General features: G+C 35.5%; 1 protein-coding gene and 1 long non-coding RNA gene across 3 annotated transcripts in view; one reads left to right on the forward strand and one right to left on the reverse strand.

Moving 5' to 3' along the window:
- Positions 1-18,812, forward strand: part of SCFD1 (sec1 family domain containing 1) — a 117,880-nt gene that overhangs the window by 83,719 nt on the left and 15,349 nt on the right. Inside the window, exons 19-22 of one of the 2 annotated variants that reach the window (XM_058738727.1) lie at positions 1,863-1,938; positions 10,804-10,857; positions 15,148-15,200; positions 17,962-17,995. In XM_058738727.1, the coding sequence (XP_058594710.1) occupies positions 1,863-1,938; positions 10,804-10,857; positions 15,148-15,200; positions 17,962-17,995 (217 nt within the window). The remainder of the gene's footprint in view (positions 1-1,862; positions 1,939-10,803; positions 10,858-15,147; positions 15,201-17,961; positions 17,996-18,812) is intronic. The other variant, XM_058738728.1, reaches the window with a different exon arrangement.
- On the reverse strand, positions 13,407-17,575 carry LOC131517056 (uncharacterized). The gene is made up of 3 exons (XR_009264362.1): positions 17,389-17,575; positions 14,644-14,698; positions 13,407-13,806 (listed from the first exon to the last, which is right to left on the reverse strand). It is a non-coding gene; the product is annotated as an uncharacterized LOC131517056 (long non-coding RNA).

Below are 18,812 nucleotides of genomic sequence, written 5' to 3' on the forward strand. Positions count from 1 at the left end.
TCACTTTCTTATTTGTGAGCTCACTAGAGTAGCACTTTTAATTTCCTTCAAGAACTTTTTCTTTGCATTCACAACTTGGCTAACTGGCACAAGAGGCTTAGCTTTCAGCCTGTCTCAGCTTTTGACATGCCTTCTTCCTCACTAAACTTAATTATTTCTAACTTTTGATTTAAAATAAGAGACATGTGCTCTTTTTCCTGCGCCTCAGAGGTGGTAGGTAGACTGCTTTAGGATGAAGTTGAACATCTCTTTCTCAGCTGCTGGCTTCCAGAAACTCATTGACATGGACAGCAGACAGAATTTTTACCTTTTATGGAGGCATATGGCCACAGAAATTGCTGCTAATGCTCTGGGTGAAGAAGGATTATGTAGTCTGAATCAGTGGTGGCAATGACAAACAAGGATTCCCAGTGAAACAGAGTGTTTTGACCCATGGCTGTGTCTGCCTTCTGAGTAAGGGTCATTTCCGCTACAGACCAAGGATGCAAATCTGTTCAAGGTTGCATTGTGGGTGTCAGTCTTATTGTTCTCAACTTGTTCTCATTGTGAAAAAAAAAAAGGAGGGGAAGGATATTCCTGGACTCATTGATAATACTGTGCCTCATCACCTGGGACCCAAAAGAGCTAGCAGAATCCACAGACTTCTCAGTCTCTCTAAAGAAGATGATATCCACAAGTATGCTGTGAGAAAGTCCCTGAACAGAGAAGGTAAGAAACCAGGAACCAAAGCGCTCAGTATTCAGCAATCTTGTTATTCCACGTGTCCTCCAACACAGATGTCGGCATATTGCTCTGAAGAAACAGCATACTAAGAAAAAAGAAGGAAGAGGCTGCAGAAAATGCTCAACTTTTGGCCAAGAGAATAAAGGAGGCCAAAAAAACTGCCAGGAACAGATTGCCAAGAGACAGAAGCTGTCCTCTGAGAACCTCTATCTCTTAGTCTGAGTCCAATCAAAAGGAGATTTTCTAAGAAGAACAAAGAAGATCAGACATCAAAAAATAAATAAATAAAAGTGAGAGACATGTAACTCTTCCTTTCGCCTGAACACATACAGGCCATTATAGGGCTATTAATTGGCCTAATTTCAATATTGTTGTATCTTAGGGAGTAGGGAGGCACCAGGAGAGGGTGAGAGAGTGGGAAACAGGCAGTTGATGGAGCATTCAAAACACACCACTATATTTATCAGTTAAGTTTGCTAGCTTACATGAGCAAGGATTGTGGCACCCCGAAATAATTACAATAAGAACAGCAAGGATCACTGATCACAGGTCACCAAAGCCAATACGCTAATAATGAAAAGGTTTGGAATACCGTGACACAGGGACATGAAGTAAGCAAATGCTAATGGAAAAATGTTTAATTTGAGGGGCACCTGGGTGGGTCAGTTGGTCCAACTTTTGATTTTGGCTCAGGTCATGATCTCACAGTTCATAAGACGGAGCCCTGTGTTGTGCTCTGTACTAACAGTACAGAGCCTGCTTGGGATTCTCGCTCTCCATCTCTCCATCCTTCTACACCTGCCCCCCACTCATGTTCGTTCTCTCTCTCTCTCTCTCTCTCTCTCTCAAAATAAATAAATAAACTTTAAAAAATAAAATAAGATGCTTAATTTGAGGGTAGCTTTTATTTTTACATTTTATTAATAATTATTGATAGACAATTTTATCACTGTTTTATTGTTAGATAAAATTGCAGCCAGGATATCTGGAAGCAAAACTTCTCGGGTCACTGTTTAGTGAGAATACAAGTGGTAGGTACAGTGAGCCTCAGCAGGTCATGTGTAATAGGCAAATGATTTATCTGTAACAAATTGGAAAGATAATTTATACTTAGGGTAATCCTCTTCTTTTGTCCCTAGTCTCTTATCACGAGTCATGAATACTGGGTCACAGTTTGTGATGGAAGGAGTGAAGAACCTGGTATTGAAACAGCAAGTGAGTATACTTGTTAGAAAACATTCTGGTAATTTTTGAACATAAATGTTGACAGGTTGATTGCTTAGCTAGAATACCTTCTAGATATATTCAAGTTATAAATATTTGGAATAAAGTAAAATCAAGGGGCCTCTTTCTGGCATATTTAAAAATATGATATTTTCACACGTGTAGTTCAGGGCTCTGTTATTTTAGGCTTTTTTTTTTTTTTTTAATTCATTTGGACTTTATTGACACTTTGATTTTCCTTTACTGTCAGGTTTGTAAAAGTACATTGATTGGAAAAATGAACTTACCCTACTTAGAATAATAAACTGTTACCTAATGCATATAAGTTTTAACATATATTAAGAGAATAAGCAAATGAACTTAAAGGTCTAAAGGTCTGTGTAAGTTAGAATAAAATATTTTAAGTAGAATGTATGTTTTGGGGTAATGAAACTACCCCAAAAGTAGTATAGCCTGATTTTACACTTCATTTTGGAATAATAGTTTTGTACAGAAAACATTTTTTAGTGACTTTTGTTTTTCTTTTTTTCTGCTAATCTAATATATAAGTATTCTGCTTCAGAAAGTCATCATTAATTTTGTTTGTTTTCAAATAGGATTTGTTTTTTACTTTACGGAAATTTTCAAATAAACATTAGTATAGGAATCTTCCCTGAACTCTTCACCAAGCTTCAGTACGCAACATCCTGTCATTCTTGTTTCATTATTCCTATTATATTTTTTTATTTTACTTATTTTTACTGAGATAGTTGAAGGAAATGCTAAAACATAATATTTCACACATAAATATTTCAGTTTATAATGAGAAAGATTTTAAAGCCCAAATTTTTTTGATTATCAGTTATTCAGATGTGAATAGTCAGTGTTTATTTGTTTTCAGAAAAAGGTTGATCTTTTCTTTCTCTGGGCTTTCTTCATACTTTCATCTTCCTTACAGTATTTACATGGAGTATTTTGTATTGATGTTATTTTTTACTCTGCCCCCCCCCAGTTTTATTGAGATATAATTGACATAGAATGTTTTACTTCTTGATAAGGATCTTGATAAGATCCTTGAGAGCAAGGAATTTTTTTTACTAATCTTTGAATTTTCCATAGCACTTTATATATAGTAAGTATTCAGTTCTTTATTTGAGTGATGTTTTATTATAAAAAACATGTAGTATAAGTAAAGAACAGTGAAAAAAACTAATATGCCTTATTTAATTAAAGGGCTCTTGACTTTCCAAACTTAGGATACATTCCAGATTGCATTATTTCCTAATTATTTGGGAACACTTTTTAGCTTCATTATCCCTCTTAGGAATTCTTTTCATTCCCTCACAGTCTACCTCTCTCCTGGTAAAGAGCCACTAGTAAGTACTTAATCCACTCTTTTACTGGTTTACATTACTTCCCTGAGTCTGTTCATCTTTCTTCTGCAGAAGGTGAAAAGGTGGAAAGGGGCGCCTGGGTGGCTCAGTCAGTTAAGCGTCCAGCTTCAGCTCAGGTCATGATCTCACAGTTCGTGGGTTCGGGCTCCACGTCAGGCTCTGTGCTGACAGCTCAGAGCCTGGAGCCTGCTTCAGATTCTGTGTCTCCCTCTATCTCCGCCCCTGCTATGCTCATACTCTGTCTCTGTCTCTCAATAATAAATAAAAGTTAAAAAAAAAAAATACAAAATAGTAAGTTGGGCACATTAGACATTAATGTATTGTACTTTACAGTTTAACCTAGCACTTGTTAAAGAGAAAATTACTCATGACACTTGGGAAAAAATAGGAAGACAGACATTCGGGGGGGGTCACTGTGAAAGGAATTAGGACCACCACAGTAAGGTTTTGTACCTGGGGGGAAAGATTGGGCTCAATTCCAAATACATCAAGGGGAAGTGGGAATTTATAGCCAAGGACCAGGGTAGGAATCAGTGGATGTAAAATTACTAAAAGGAAACATCAGGGATGGAAGAGGATTCTGGCTAAACCACCCTAACAGAATTCTTGCTGAAGGCAGGCCAATGAGATCAGACATCACCTGGGAGATGAGAGGATGAGGAACCTGACCAGATAAGAAGGGTAATCAGGTATAGAAAATGAGAGATTCTTGCTAAACTAACTTAGCAGGATGCTTTTTAAAGTGGGCTGTGCAAATATGGACACAGAAGTTCAGAAGTCAAGTCCTCATTGAAAGAGAGGTCAGAGGAGCCTGAGTAAAGTTTTGTCAAGAGAGAATCTCTGTCACACCACCAATAATGATAGTTATTTAGCATTAACTATGGACAAGATGATTTTGTTATGTGAGACAAAAAGGGAACCACCAGTTCCTAAGATAATGTCTGCCTTTCGGTAGATAGAGTGGGTGTTGTGTAGCCACATGTAGTTAAATTTATGTTTAAGGAGAATTACATATTTTTCTTAATGGGTTACTCTTACAAGGAAATCGCAATAGTGGAATAGCTCATAGTATGGACAAATTACAGACTTTAATTTTTGGAATGTTCTTACTTTCTGAGCTTATTATTCACATAAATGTCCACTAGTGATGTTTGTAATAGGTGTCTAAACTGATCTAGTTAAATATTTTATTGTACTAACACAAAAGTTTGTTTAAAGTTCATAAAGTATAAAAACTATCATCTGTAACCTCAAATCCCTTTGCTTTTCTTAACATTGCAAGTAACAAACTGCTTTGAAATAGGCAGTTTCTCACTTACAGAAGTAAATTTTGGAATGATTGGTAGTTATCTCTATCTGTAGGATATTTCTGCCACTACTACTAGAAGAGCCATGCATTTTTTTAAAAGTGTAAGTTAATGAGACATTTAGGCTCAACATAGAGGAAATAAATGTGATTTTTTTGTTGTGGGAGGATGGTTCATTTTATATTTTGAAGTAAAAAGAAAAGTCATACTAAAAAATATTTAGGGGTGTCTGGGTGGCTCATTTGGTTAAGTGTCCAACTCTTGGTCTAAGCTCAGATCTTGATCTCAAAAGTTGTGAGCCTAAGCCCCACGATGGGCTCCACACTAGGTGTGGAACCTACTTTAAAAAAAAAAAAAATGGTACTTGCATGGCTCAGTTGGTTAAGTGCACATTACTCTTGATTTCATCTCAGGTCATGATCTCACAGTTCATGAGTTCGAGTCCCATACTGGGCTCTGTGCTGACAGTGCAGAGCTTGCTTGGGATTTTCTCTCTCCCTCTCTCTGCATTTCCCCTGTGCTCTCTCGCTCACTTTCTCTCTCAAATAAACATTTTTGAAAATAAGAAAAAAACAGTCTAATACAATCATTTGTTAATTGTTTCAAAAAAAAAAAAAAGAGTATTCTGATGGATATATACCTAATATTTAAATGTTAGTTTTTTTCTGGGTATTTGTCTCTGATTACTTCTATCTGATAAATTCCTATAGTTGAATTATAGAATCAAAAGGGTGAACATTTCTAATTGTTCTTAGTAAATAATACCAAGTGGCCCTCCAGAAAAGGTACACCGACTAGCATTGACTTACAGTGCTAGTTTCTCTACATCCTTCCCAGACCTTGGTGCATACATGTATGTGTGTATATGTGTGCAGTCTTTGTCAGTTGAATAATTAAAAAAGAGTCTATTGTTCTAGAAATGTTTAAACTAATAGAAATCCATTTTAAAAGTTACATTGCCCTAATGTTCTAAAATTTAGCAGTACTGCAATGGGAGATCTGGGGCAGTTTGGGAACTAAGAGGAAAGAGATGACCAGAGAAGAGACTGCTAGAGATGAATTCTGCCACTTTCATACTTGCAAAGTTTTGAGTACTTTATGACTCTTAAAATCTCTATTATTTTACATTTTTTAATCTGAGTAAATGTTTTAAGTTATAAATAAAAAGAATACGATGTCTCATGTGCAGTTTTCTATGTTGCCTTTAAGAGCTTTTTATGCTTCGTTTCTTGGGCAACATAAGTTTTCTGCATCACATAAAACCATTTGAATGATATTCACAGATTTGGAATTTATTTGTGCGAGGATAATTGTACAAGAATGTGATGAATAATATAGCACAAAATTGCATAATTTAGAAGTTTTCTATTTCACTTTGGATTGTTTGCTAAAATAATCACTCTTTTCAAATGAATTAACAAATAAATTGCAAGCAGTGGAAACCAGTAGGTTAAAAAAAGTTAAAAGGTGTATCATCTAACTCCAGTGTGTGGCCCTTAAGTTTGTGATTTGAATGAGAAAACTCAACAATAAATGTTTGAAATAGGGAAATTTTAACATTAACTGGATATTACTGTATTAAGAAATTATTATTATTTTAGTTGTGCTAGTAGTGTTATAGTTTTTTATGAGTTCTTATATTTTGAAAATATATACTGAAATATTGATAACTGAAATGATTTTTTATTGAGGACTTATTTTAAAACAACCTAGGAAAGTGGGGAATAGGTGAGAGTAGACAGGATTTGCCATGAGTTGATCATTGTTGAAACTGAGTGATAGAGGACTGGATGTGTTTTATTGGGTCCATGTGATCTTATTTTCTTGATTTCATTGCCATTAGCATACTGTGATTATGGAAAAAAACACCCCTTTATATTTTATTATTTCCTCATCTGTAAGATGTGGATGTTGGATTCATCCATAGATCCCTTTCTGGTATATAATTTTAAAATTTTGGAAATAGATGATCCATCTTATACCCCCTCCCTTTTCCTATCTTTACTTCACTGACAACTTTCCATCCCTACATCGTTGATAATTCCTCATTTCCAATGTGTTTCTGGTATCCACACATTTCATCTTATTAGTTACTTGGGTAACATAGTCTTCAAGATAAGCATTCTTGGGGCACCTGGGTGGCTTAGTCAGTTAAGTGTATGACTCTTGATCTCACCTTAGGTCTTGATCCCAGGGTCATGATTTCAAGCCCTGTGTTGGGCTCGTGTTGGGTGTGAAGCTTACTTGGGGGGAAAAAGAAAAAAGCATTCAGGGAAGTCCACAAACTGGTTTTCATTCACCAGGGTTTTGATAATCAAGACAGGAGCAATTCTTGTCACAATCTCAATGCTGACTTCAGCATCAGATTATCATCCCAAACCCAAGGCTGTAAAGGGCAAATTAGAAATAGTCACTATAGACCAGCTGGCAGTATAGAGTAAGTGGCTAATTCTAGGAGAACTAAAGGGAAAAAAATTTTTTTAACTGTTTTAGGTGTAAAGCTGTATTACTTTGCTTAGATTGTTTTTTAACTTCTGTGCACATTCTGTTTCAGTTTGTTTTTTTTTTTTGTTTTTTTTTTTTTTTTTTTTAAATTTTTTTTCAATGCTTTTTTATTTATTTTTGGGACAGAGAGAGACAGAGCATGAACGGGGGAGGGGCAGAGAGAGAGGGAGACACAGAATCGGAAACAGGCTCCAGGCTCCGAGCCATCAGCCCAGAGCCTGACGTGGGGCTCGAACTCATGGACCGCGAGATCGTGACCTGGCTGAAGTCGGACACTTAACCGACTGCGCCACCCAGGCGCCCCTGTTTCAGTTTGTTTTTAAGCAATTACATCATCAGAGATAAGATTAACATTGTTTTTATTCAGCCTTTTCTAGTGACTAAAATCATAGAACATAACTATGGTCATAAAACCAGTAAGGGTTTTTAGAATCCTTTTTTTTTTAATTTATTTTTTATTTATTTCTCCAAATAAAATTTCTAGTTCATGTATCTAAATTTGAGGATTTTAGAAATAGTGATACTTAATGTAGGCTATTCATGTTTATGAGACTTTTATCTCTCAAATCTATGTCTATAGTAAGGCTTGCTGCTAATAAAGATTTAATGCTAGCCCACACGATAATGTTTTACATTTTATTTCTAAAACAGTTCCCCAAAACACTGAAAAATGTTTGGGAATTTTTTGTTTGCTTTTGTTTGTTTGTTTTTACTGTTTATTTTGAGACAAAGAGAGCATGAGCGGGGGAGGGGCAGAGAGCGAGGGAGACACAGAATCCGAAGCAGGCTCCAGGCTCTGAGCCGTCAGCACAGAGCCTGATGTGGGGCTCGAACTCAGGAGCTGTGAGATCATGACCTGAGCTGAAGTCGGACGCTTAACTGACTAAGCCACACAGGCTCCCCTATGCTTGGGAATTTTTTAAACAGTTAATGAGTTTTTTATTTGATTATATTTCATTTATATCTTTTATTGAGCTACAGAAATTTTTTGTGTTTCTAAAGATGAGTAAGGTAACATTTGTTGAACAAAGAAAATTGTATGGTTTCCTTCTGATGTTTATTCTTTGCTGTGAGCTGCCACAGGTCAGTTTGTTTTCAGTCAGTAAAAGTTGGTTAGTCTTGTATATAAATTATTAGTAATATAAAATTGATTTTTTAAATGATTAACTCAATTCAAGCCTTCACTTAGGCAAAGAACAAAACCTGGATATCTCATAGTTGGTGACAAAGAACTCAGAAGTTGTACTGTTTCTTATGCCTTTCCTTTATCATTCTCTACACTTGAAGTTTTCCTTAATCACTGACAGTATGTGAATATCCTATGGTGCAGCAGTGGTAAATGATTCTTTGGGTGTTATGTGGTTGTAAAGACCAGACAAAAACAAAGAACTGTCCCTGGGCTCATGAACTTCTAAAGTATTCTGCTAGAAAGAAATTTTTCTTACGTTATTTAATGACCTGTTGACTGGCAGGTTTGTAGGTATTGCAGAGCTATAAAATACAAACCAAAATTTAGTTGTACCTTTTAGAAAAATCTCATTTTTATACTGCAGGAGGATTTATCATGAGATACTGATAGAAATACTCAAAAATTTCCAAGTATTTTCAAAAATATAGTAGTATGACTCTTATGACTTTAGTCATTACATAACATCTTTCCTGAATTTGTCTCCATTGTACAGATCTAGTAATGCAATTCAGGGAGCTCAGTGGAGAGTTGTATGCAAGTTAAGAAGTTGGTATAAAATTAATTTAGTAAAATCTTACAATTTTAATGTATTCTTGCTCCAGGTGTTTTTAAAAAATTATTCCCTCCTGTTATTTTGCAAAGCACTTCATCATCTTTTGTTATTGTTAACTGTAGTTAAATATATAAGGGTAGTTTTTTCTTTTGGATAAAGCATTTTTATAGATTTAAATCTGCTCCCAGTCATTCTTCAGAGATTGTCATGGCTTAGACTTATTCCTGCATGAATAAGCTCAATTGTATTTGAAACAAAACTTAAAAGGTAAAATTTTGAGCTGCCTTATTTTTTTTTTAATTCTAAATTATAGAATTCAGGAAGTACATTTAGTTAGATTGAACCTTTGGTGTTTTGTTTATATTAAAAAGTTCCTGGCCAACACAAATAGGGAATAATGAAATAGCTTTAATTTTACTTGGTAAAATCATCTTAAAAGGTTTTTACTTGCTAATATAGAGAAAGAAAAAAGAAATGCAAATTTTCTGTCTGGGCAAAGCAGCATTTTCCATAGTGATAATCCATTTTAGTAACAAAATATTTTATGTCCTAAAGAAAGCAAAACTTTTGTAAAATAGTAATGTGTTTGTTATCTACATTTAAATAATCAGATTTAATGTTGCCTTTGTTGTATGAAGTCTCTAAGATACAAAATATTCTTTACAGAACATCCTGTACAGTTCACAAAGGAAATCGGTTCAAAGTGGGCAGAATATCATCCCAGTGGGAATGCAGTTTGAACAGACATAATAGTCACTTAGTAAATTTTCTGTATTCCATGTGTTGTTATGTTAAAATAATGATAAAAATCATCAGAATGAAATGGAACAATACTATTTTGTATCCCAAGGCATGTAAGCATGTCAAGAGGCAATCTTCTGCCAATATCAGTGTTAAACATTCATGTTCAACGTGAAATTTACTCTGTAAGAAGACAATGAAGTATGTCATTGGAAATTTGGAGTTTATCCCAGGCAAAACAAAAATGGTCAATAAAATTTGTGTGTATCCATTTCCCCATTTTTGGAAGAGCACAAGTATTTTTTTGGCTTAGAAGAATATAAATGTTTTTCTAATGTTTATTTTTGAGAGAGAGTGAGTATGAATCAGGGAGGGGCAGAGAGAGGGAGACACAGAATCTGAAGCAGGCTCCAGGCTCTGAGCTGTCAGCACAGAGTGTGACGTGGGGCTTGAACTCGTGAACCACAAGATCATGACCTGAGCCGAAGTCGGATGCTCATCCAGCTGGGCCACCCAGGCGCCCCACTGGCTTAAAAGAATATACATTAGAAATGAGAGACTCTGAGTTTCTTCAAACTTTAAGTTACTCTTCTTCTTCTTTTTTTTTTTTTAATGTTTATTTTGAGAAAAAGAGAGCGTGAGTGGGGGAAGGGGCAGAGAGAGAGGGAGACAGAGGATCCAAAGTGGGCTCTGTGCTGACAACAGAGAGCTAGATGTGGGGCTCAAACTCATGTACCATGAGATCATGACCTGAGCCAAAGTAAACCGCTCAACCAGTTGAGCCACCCAGATGCTCCTAAGTTATTCTGTTGAAAGAAACTCTTACTTACTATCTGCAGAAATGGGGGGAAAATGGGATTCTTATTTTATCAGAAGATTGCAATTACTAGTATTAAAAAACAAACATCCAACAAAGTGAAAAGCCCAAACATGTGTTTATACTGAAACCTGGTTACACTTTTACATTAAAAGGACCTTTTGATTTAGAATTATATATTTTTTTCTAGAAACTTCAGTAGTGCCAAGGATATTTACATCTATGACACCATTCACTGAATTCTTAATTTTAGAATGTGTTTAATCAAAAAGTGAGCATAGTTAAATGTGAAATGGTTTGGTTGTTTTGTTAATAGAGAACAATTTTGATTATTTTTCTAATATTTAACAAAATATTTATGTTTTCTACAGAATCTACCTGTTACTCGTATTTTAGACAATCTCATGGAGATGAAGTCAAATCCTGTGAGTAGCGTATAATATTGTACTTGTAAATTCGTGAATGTATCAAACTCAGTTTATGAAAGATAATAAAATCTGAGTTCATTGTGCACTTAATCACAGCAGACTACATGAGGGAAAAAAAGAGTCCATGTTCTCCAAGAGCCTGTTTTTAGTCATTATCACAGGTAATGAGAATTGGTTTTCTCAGCTGCTGTAACTATTCTGGCCAGCTCTCATTCAAATTAAGTGTAGATTATATTCTTCATGTATAATTAAATGTAGATAAAATATATCCTAAGGAGCAAGTTTCTGTAAATGACAACTAGTGAGCATCAATTGATGTAGTATAAAGAGTACCCGAGCAATTTAACTTTATAAAATTAAATTAGGAGAGAAGTGAAATTTTTAAGTGCATGTGTTCAGATAGCACTAAATTCTTTTGGGCTGAAAAGTAAATTGAGAGAGATAAATTGTTGGATAGATAGACCGGTAAATATTCTTAGCATTTACTGGGTTTCCAAGCTAAAAGAATGTGAAAATCATCACAATCTGTTTCATAAAACAGCCCATCCTGTTTCTATGGCAGCTAGAATGCGGTTGTCACAAGAGTCTAGAATCAAGAAAGGCAGCATCAAAACCCTAGTTTGGACTGATCTGGATCTCTGTATAGACTTGGCAGCAAGGCTTAGGATCCCGTGCTAAGAATGAGCAGAATCTTCAGATCACTGTGTCACTTTTTGTAATTGTTAAAACATGGTTATAATATCAAAGGGAATTAACAAAAACTTACTTAAAAATCTGCCCATGTGGAAACAAAGAGTGTAATAAAAACATCCCCCAAAGGGGTAACTACAATTATGAAAGCAATGAGAGAATAATCGTCTATAATGTTAAGATATAAGGGATTGGATTCTTCCATCTAGGAGTTGATACAGAGAAAATGGTAAACAATGTAGTAACAATAGACTTTGTTAAAACATCCTAGAATATATGAAGTAATAACAATTCTTGAAAAGCCTGAAAGCCTGAAAGAAGTATATACTTAAAACTAGTTATCTTAGAGAACAGTAATTCATAATAAGCTATAAATATGTGAGAGATATTATCCCAAACACTAAAGATTAAAAATACGAATAAATGCAGAATTTTAGGCAGATGCCAAATCTATAAGGGGTTAAGGAAGTTAAGTTTAAGATACTTTGTTGCATGACCCTAATCTTGAAGTTGAGATGATAAATAATGATGATAATAAAGATAATAGCTAATATTGCACCCTTTTATGTGCCAGGAACCATTCAAAACATTTTTCACATTTCATTGAATTCTTAATAGAACCTTCTAAGAAAATACTATTATTTTCATTTTATAGATGAAACTGGCACAATAAAATTAATTAACTTGCCCAAGGACACAAAGTTAATAAATGGCAGAGCTAAGCAGGCCACATTTTTCACCACGATGATATATTGATTAGGGCAAAGAAACATGCCTTTTATGGAATCACAGAGCTTTAGAGTTTAAGGAAACATTAGAAGTAATTTGAACAATTAGAAGTAATTAGTAATTTGAACAATTAAAGGAGAGGAAACCTTTAGAGATGTTAAGTGACTTATCCCAAGTCACACCATTTTTAATAGCAGAATTGGAACCAAAAGCCCGCTATTCCTGTATTTCTGCCTGCTACTCATTCTCATATACACATGCTTTCCACAATATTCTGTCATAGATACACGGATAGCTAAATTTGGGGTCTTATTCTAATGTTCCTCTACGTTGTGTAAGTTCCTTTATTAGTTCTTTTGACTTTCACTGTATAACTGAAGGCACATTACTACAGACACATTTTTTAATTAGAAAAAGTAGATTTTTTTCTGCTTTGAGCGCATCTGTTCATCCATCTGCTAGATGAGACAGCTGCCTGTACTTTCTCTTCTCCTTTTCCTGTTCCCAGATAGACAACTTGATTTGGAGCATTGAAGATAGTTTAGCAAAATACCAAAGAGATTAGCAAAGTGTACTGTGTTAGACTTAACTAGTAGTAATCTTGAATGTATCTTATCTCAAAGGCTTGAAAATGCTATAACCTAATTCTAGATGAATTCTTTTTTTTTTTCTTCAAGTTTTTATTTAAATTCAAGTTAGTTAATACAGTGTAGTATTGGTTTCAGGAGTAGAATTTAGTGATTCATCACTTACATATAACATCCAGTGCTCATCACAAGTGCCCTTCTTTTTTTTTACTTAAAAAAAATTTTTTTTTAATGTTTATTTCTTTTTGAGAGACAGAGACAGTGTGAGCAGGGGAGGGGCAGAGAGAGGGAGGCACAGAATCTGAAGAAGGCTCCAGGCTCTGAGCTGTTAGCACAGAGCCTGAGGCAGGGCCTGAACTCTCGAACCATGAGATCATGACCTGAGCCAAAGTCAGACACTTAACTGAGCCACTCAGGAACCCCCACAAGTGCCCTTCTTAATGCCCATCACCCATTCAGCCTATCCCCCGCCCACCTACCCCCCCACCATCAACCCTCAGTTTGTTCTCCATAGTTAAGAGTCTCTTATGGTTTGCCTCCCTCTCTGGTTTTATATTATTTAATTTTTCCTTCCCTTCCCCTGTGTTCATCTGTTTTGTTTCATTCCACATATAAGTAGAGTCATATGGTAGATGCATTCTAATCACTTACTAAGTGTTCTCCTTTGATTGTTTTGACTGGATAAATTGAAAGAAGGGATTAAGACAGTATCACATAGTTTTCACCTTGTAAATCTGGCTGGCAGTGGCTTTCTGGAGCTAAGTGTTAAAGAATTCTGATGCAGTTTTTGAGTTCACTGGAAGTTCTGTAATTGGTTAAACCCTGTCCACCACTGAGTACAGGAATAGGTGGTGGCAATACATGCAGAGCTTATCACTGATCAGGTGGGGGTAGGGCCATCCACACTCCAGAAAAGAACAAATTCCTCTGGCTGACTGTGCTATGGAAGGAGAGAGAGGCAGAGATTAGGAAGTGATTACAGTGGCATCTGGGTAGCTCAGTCATTTGAGCATTCCACCCCTGCTTTCAGCTCAGATCATCATCCTGGGGTCGTGGGATCAAGCACCACACTGGGCTCAGCACTGAGTATGCAGCCTTCTTACGATTCTCTCCCCCCCTCTCTCTCTCTCTCCCCCTCCCTCCCTCCCTCCCTCCCTCCCTCTGCTCCTTTCCCAGGCTCTCTCACTCTGTCTCTAAAATAAAATTTGAAAAAAGGAAATGATTGTTACAAGCAGTAAAACAATACTTCTCAGCTCCTTTAATATCAAGAAGCTAGTTTCTCCACAGTCCTTTATCTACAACTTCTGAAATCTACAAAGTTCTGAAAATTGGAAAGATGTTGTATAATTCACTTGGTGGCAAAACCTAATTTTAATTCAAGTTGAGGCTTGAATTTATCCTACTTTATGTTAATATTCATATACTTAGCTATAGAATATCAATGTGGTAGATGATGGGGTGGTACCCGCTGGGAATGTTACATACACAGTTTATGCATTATATTAGCTATCTAAAACTTTTTAAATTCAAAATTCCAGAATACATCTAACTTTAAATGTTTCAAATAAGATTATGAACCTGTTTTGGCTCGTCTGTATATTCAGTAAAATCAGGGCTAAATAATAAAACTCTAAAATAGAAAACAAGACAAAATAATTACTTGGTTTATAAAATGGTAAATTTTCAAGAAATAGTATAGTAGTATAGTATAGTAGTTAGAAGCTTGGGAATTGAAGCTAGACTTCCTGGGTTCAGAGTCTGGAGTTCCCTTACTTACTAGTCGTATGATCTTAGGAAAGTTCTATAATTTCTCTGTACCCCATGTTGCCCATCTGAAAAAAAAGAGGTAAGAGTAACTACCTCACAGATGTTGTGGGGTTTAAGTGAGTAATTTCATCTAAAGCACTTAGAATAATGTTGGGGCACCTGGGTGGCTCAGTTGGTTAAGCGTCCGTCTGACTTTGGCTCAGGTCATGATCTCATGGCTCACAGATTCGAGCCTCACATTGGGCTTTGTGCTGACAGCTTGGAGCCTGGAGCCTACTTTGGATTCTGTGTCTCCCTCTCTCTCTCTCTGCCCCTCCAACCCCCCTCAAAAATAAAAATAAACATTTAAAAAATAATAAAGCATTTAGGATAATGTTCAACATGTAGTAAGTGTTCAGTTGGTGGTGGCACACATTTAATTAATCTACCATATTAAAAGCTTAATGAAATAAAATACTCAAAGCCAAACCGTAACTCTAAAGAGAAATCAAGTTCTGTTTGCTTTTTTTAATAGGAAACTGATGACTATAGATATTTTGATCCCAAAATGCTACGGGGCAATGACAGGTAAGCAGCTCTTGACTTGTGTAATTTGTTTATAGGTTTCCCCACCCCACCGAGAATGGAAAAATTGATTTTTTGTTACAAGTCAATAATTGCTTATTAAATATTCAAACTATATAGAAAACTGGTAAGTGAACAGTATGTATAATCTCATTACCTAGAGATAATCATTGCTAATTGTACTTAACATTTTGGTTCTTTTCCTTTCAAGTATATACACTCACACACCAAAAACATACATTATATTTTAGTTGTTTTGGTTTTTCTTAATGACGAGATGGCAGTATTACAAAGTGTGTGGGAAGGGGAATATGAATAATATGTTTTTAAATGAATATTCTTACTGAACCGAAGCAAAGGTGGGAACTTTATGTTGAATACCCAGTTGTTGGATTTTTTTGTTTTGTTTTTTATATGGTCCATAAAATCCAGGCCCTATGGATTGTTATAAATATTTTATGGCAGTGAAATACTCCACAAGTAATTTCTCTTATTTTGTAACAAACATGGTATGGAAAGTACTTGTTTACTTCATTATGGATATTATTTTCCAAGGTTTAATTCATGGTAGTTTGAAAAATAGCCTACAAGGGGCGCCTGGGTGGCGCAGTCGGTTAAGTGTCCGACTTCAGCCAGGTCACGATCTCGCGGTCTGTGAGTTCGAGCCCCGCGTCAGGCTCTGGGCTGATGGCTCGGAGCCTGGAGCCTGTTTCCGATTCTGTGTCTCCCTCTCTCTCTGCCCCTCCCCCGTTCATGCTCTGTCTCTCTCTGTCCCAAAAAAAAAAAAAAAAAAAAAAAAAAATTAAAAAAAAAAAATTTAGGAGAAACACATGAAAAATAAAATTATAAAAAAAAAAAAAAAAAAAGAAAAATAGCCTACAAGACATAGAGAAAGAATAGAATTAGGAGAAGAAAAAACCTTCTTAGAATGATCTTTAGCACTAAAATTTGGGTGAAACTGGTTTCTTGCCTACATCTTATGTTTGGGATCTTTAGAACTATGTTTCTGCTTTATCCCAAGCTTTTGCATCTTTGTAAGATAGAATTGATAATCTAATCACTAGATAGATGATGATTAGATTGTTTTGGTAACTTAAAAGGTTCTTTCCAGAAATATTACCAGAGTTGCAAAACCAGCAGCTAATAACACTGGCAAAAGAATTTAACAAAATAAATTACCAGAGAGAGAGAGAATGAGAAGTGACAGCTAATAGGTATGGGGCTTCTTTTGGAGGTGATAAAAATGTTCTGAAATTAGACAATGGCGAAGATTGTACAATTCTGTAAATAGACTAAAAACCACTGATTTGTACACTTTGAAACGGTAGATTTACAACTCTTTTCCTATCTTGATACTCTCCAGTTCACAGCTTACATTTTAGTCTTCCTTGTATTTGCATATGGCTAACAGGTAGATATGTTTTGCTTCTTTAAAAATTACTGAGAAATACCTTAATTCTCCCTGTAGTTTATGCATAATAATGAGTATTAGCATTGATAAGACAGAGGAATTCAGTTTCATTTTTAATAGATTCAGCCTTCTGAGCTATTCTGTCACAATTAATCTTGGTTATTAATAACTAGTAATACTGTGCTATTTAGGTCTCACCTCCTTATTCCATCCATGTCTACTCTCAGAGGAACTTAAAACACTCCAGAAGGAAGTTAAACACTGATGAGGTGTTTCAATCAGGTGGACTTCTGGCCCTTTTTATGGAATATTCAGACAGGCCATAAAAATGAGGAAAAGATGATAGAGCTGTGGAATCAGCCTTTAAATAATTAAAGAAGGGATAATAGCTCTCTCCTGTTGGTTGACATTTTCAAAAATCTAAGCTCTCTTTGTATAGCCTGTTTTAGCACTGAAAACAAACATATATGACTCACAAAAGCTTTGAAAAATACCTTTATTATAAGATATCTTAGCACCAAATAAGTTTTTTTAAAACATAAATACAGAAATAGTGGTTAATATATATAATGATACATAGTGGTATACATAAATACAAAGAAATGAGCTACAGCAAAATGGAAATACCTCCTCCCATCTCCCCTCTAAATTGTTATCCTTCCCCCACATGTGTTGACATAGTTTTTTCACAAATGTAGATACTGACAAACTATGAAATTATGTTGCGTATGGTAAAATTTTATGTAATTTACCACTAAAATAGGTACTTTATCAACTTACCTTATACCCAGATTTTATTCCTTATGAGAGCTGCTGCTCAGTGTTGCCTTCTCCCTTTCAGTTTTCTCCTAGAATTTTTTTTTTTAAGTTTATTTATTTTGAGATGGACAGAGAGAATCCCAAGTGGGCTGTGCACTGACAGTGGGAATCCCAATGTGAGGCTCAAACTGATGAACCATGAGATCATGACCTGAACCAAAACCAAGAGTCGGTCACTTTACCCACTGAGGCTCCCAGGTGCCCCTAGAATTTTATTTTAAAGCTAACAGATTGCCCTACTCCCTTTTAGATACTGACACATACACTTCTAGCATATTCTTCTGCATTCATTTTAAAGTTAACAGATTGCCCTACCCCCTTTTAGATACTGACACATAGACTTCCAGCATATTCTTCCTCATTCACTATTTGGATACACAAAACTAAGGACAAGCCGCAAAGAAAGCAAAGGAGGAAGGATTGTAAATACATTTTTATATTTAGTGTGTGTGTACATGCATGTATTTCCATATGTCTTTCATCTGTAATGAAAGCCTCAGGTGAAATTTTCAGTATCATTTTTCTTTGTTACAGCTCAGTTCCAAGGAACAAAAATCCATTCCAAGAGGTAAGTTCTATATAAAAATTCTCTGCCTCTAAAAAGGAAGGAAGATGACCAGTTTGAACCATTATCTTCATCTTAAACATGGCTTTATTACAGTTACTTTCCGGTAATCTTGATACATCCAATTCTGTGTACCCAAGATTCTTTTTAAAAAATTATTAGTAACTATATTTTTCTGATGCATAAAACTACTTAAAAGAGTTTAAGCTTAGTAATAACTGACACAGTCAGTGGACATTTGGGCTGTTTCCCATAGTTTGGCTATTGTAGATAATGCTGCTGTAAACATTGGGGTTCATGTATCCCTCTGAATTAGTGTTTTTGTATTCTGTGGGTAAACTCTTAGTGGTGTAATTGCTCAGGGATCATAAGGTAGTTATTTTTTTAACTTTTTGAAGAACCTTTTCCAGACTGGCTGTACCAGTTTGCATTCCCACCATGTATGAGGGTCCCCTTTTCTCCACATCCTCACCAATACTTGTTGTTTGTGTCGTTGATTTTAGCCACTCTGACAGGTGTAAAGTGATAGCTCATTGTAGTTTTGATTTGTATTTCCCTGTGATGAGTGATGTGGAACATCTTTCATGTAAGTGTCCATTGACTGATGAATGGATAAAAAAGATGTGAGATAAAGATACATGTGTACACACACACACACACACACACACACACACACACACACACACACTGAAATATTAGCCATTAAAAAGAATGAGATCTTGCCATTTGCAATGACATGGATGGAGCTAGAGATTATTATGCGAGGTGAAATAAGTCAGTCTGAAAAAGACAAATATGATCTGATTTCACGCATATGTGG

The sequence above is a fragment of the Neofelis nebulosa genome, chromosome 7 (assembly GCF_028018385.1).
Source record: "Neofelis nebulosa isolate mNeoNeb1 chromosome 7, mNeoNeb1.pri, whole genome shotgun sequence".
In the NCBI taxonomy this organism is placed as follows: Eukaryota; Metazoa; Chordata; class Mammalia; order Carnivora; family Felidae; genus Neofelis; species Neofelis nebulosa.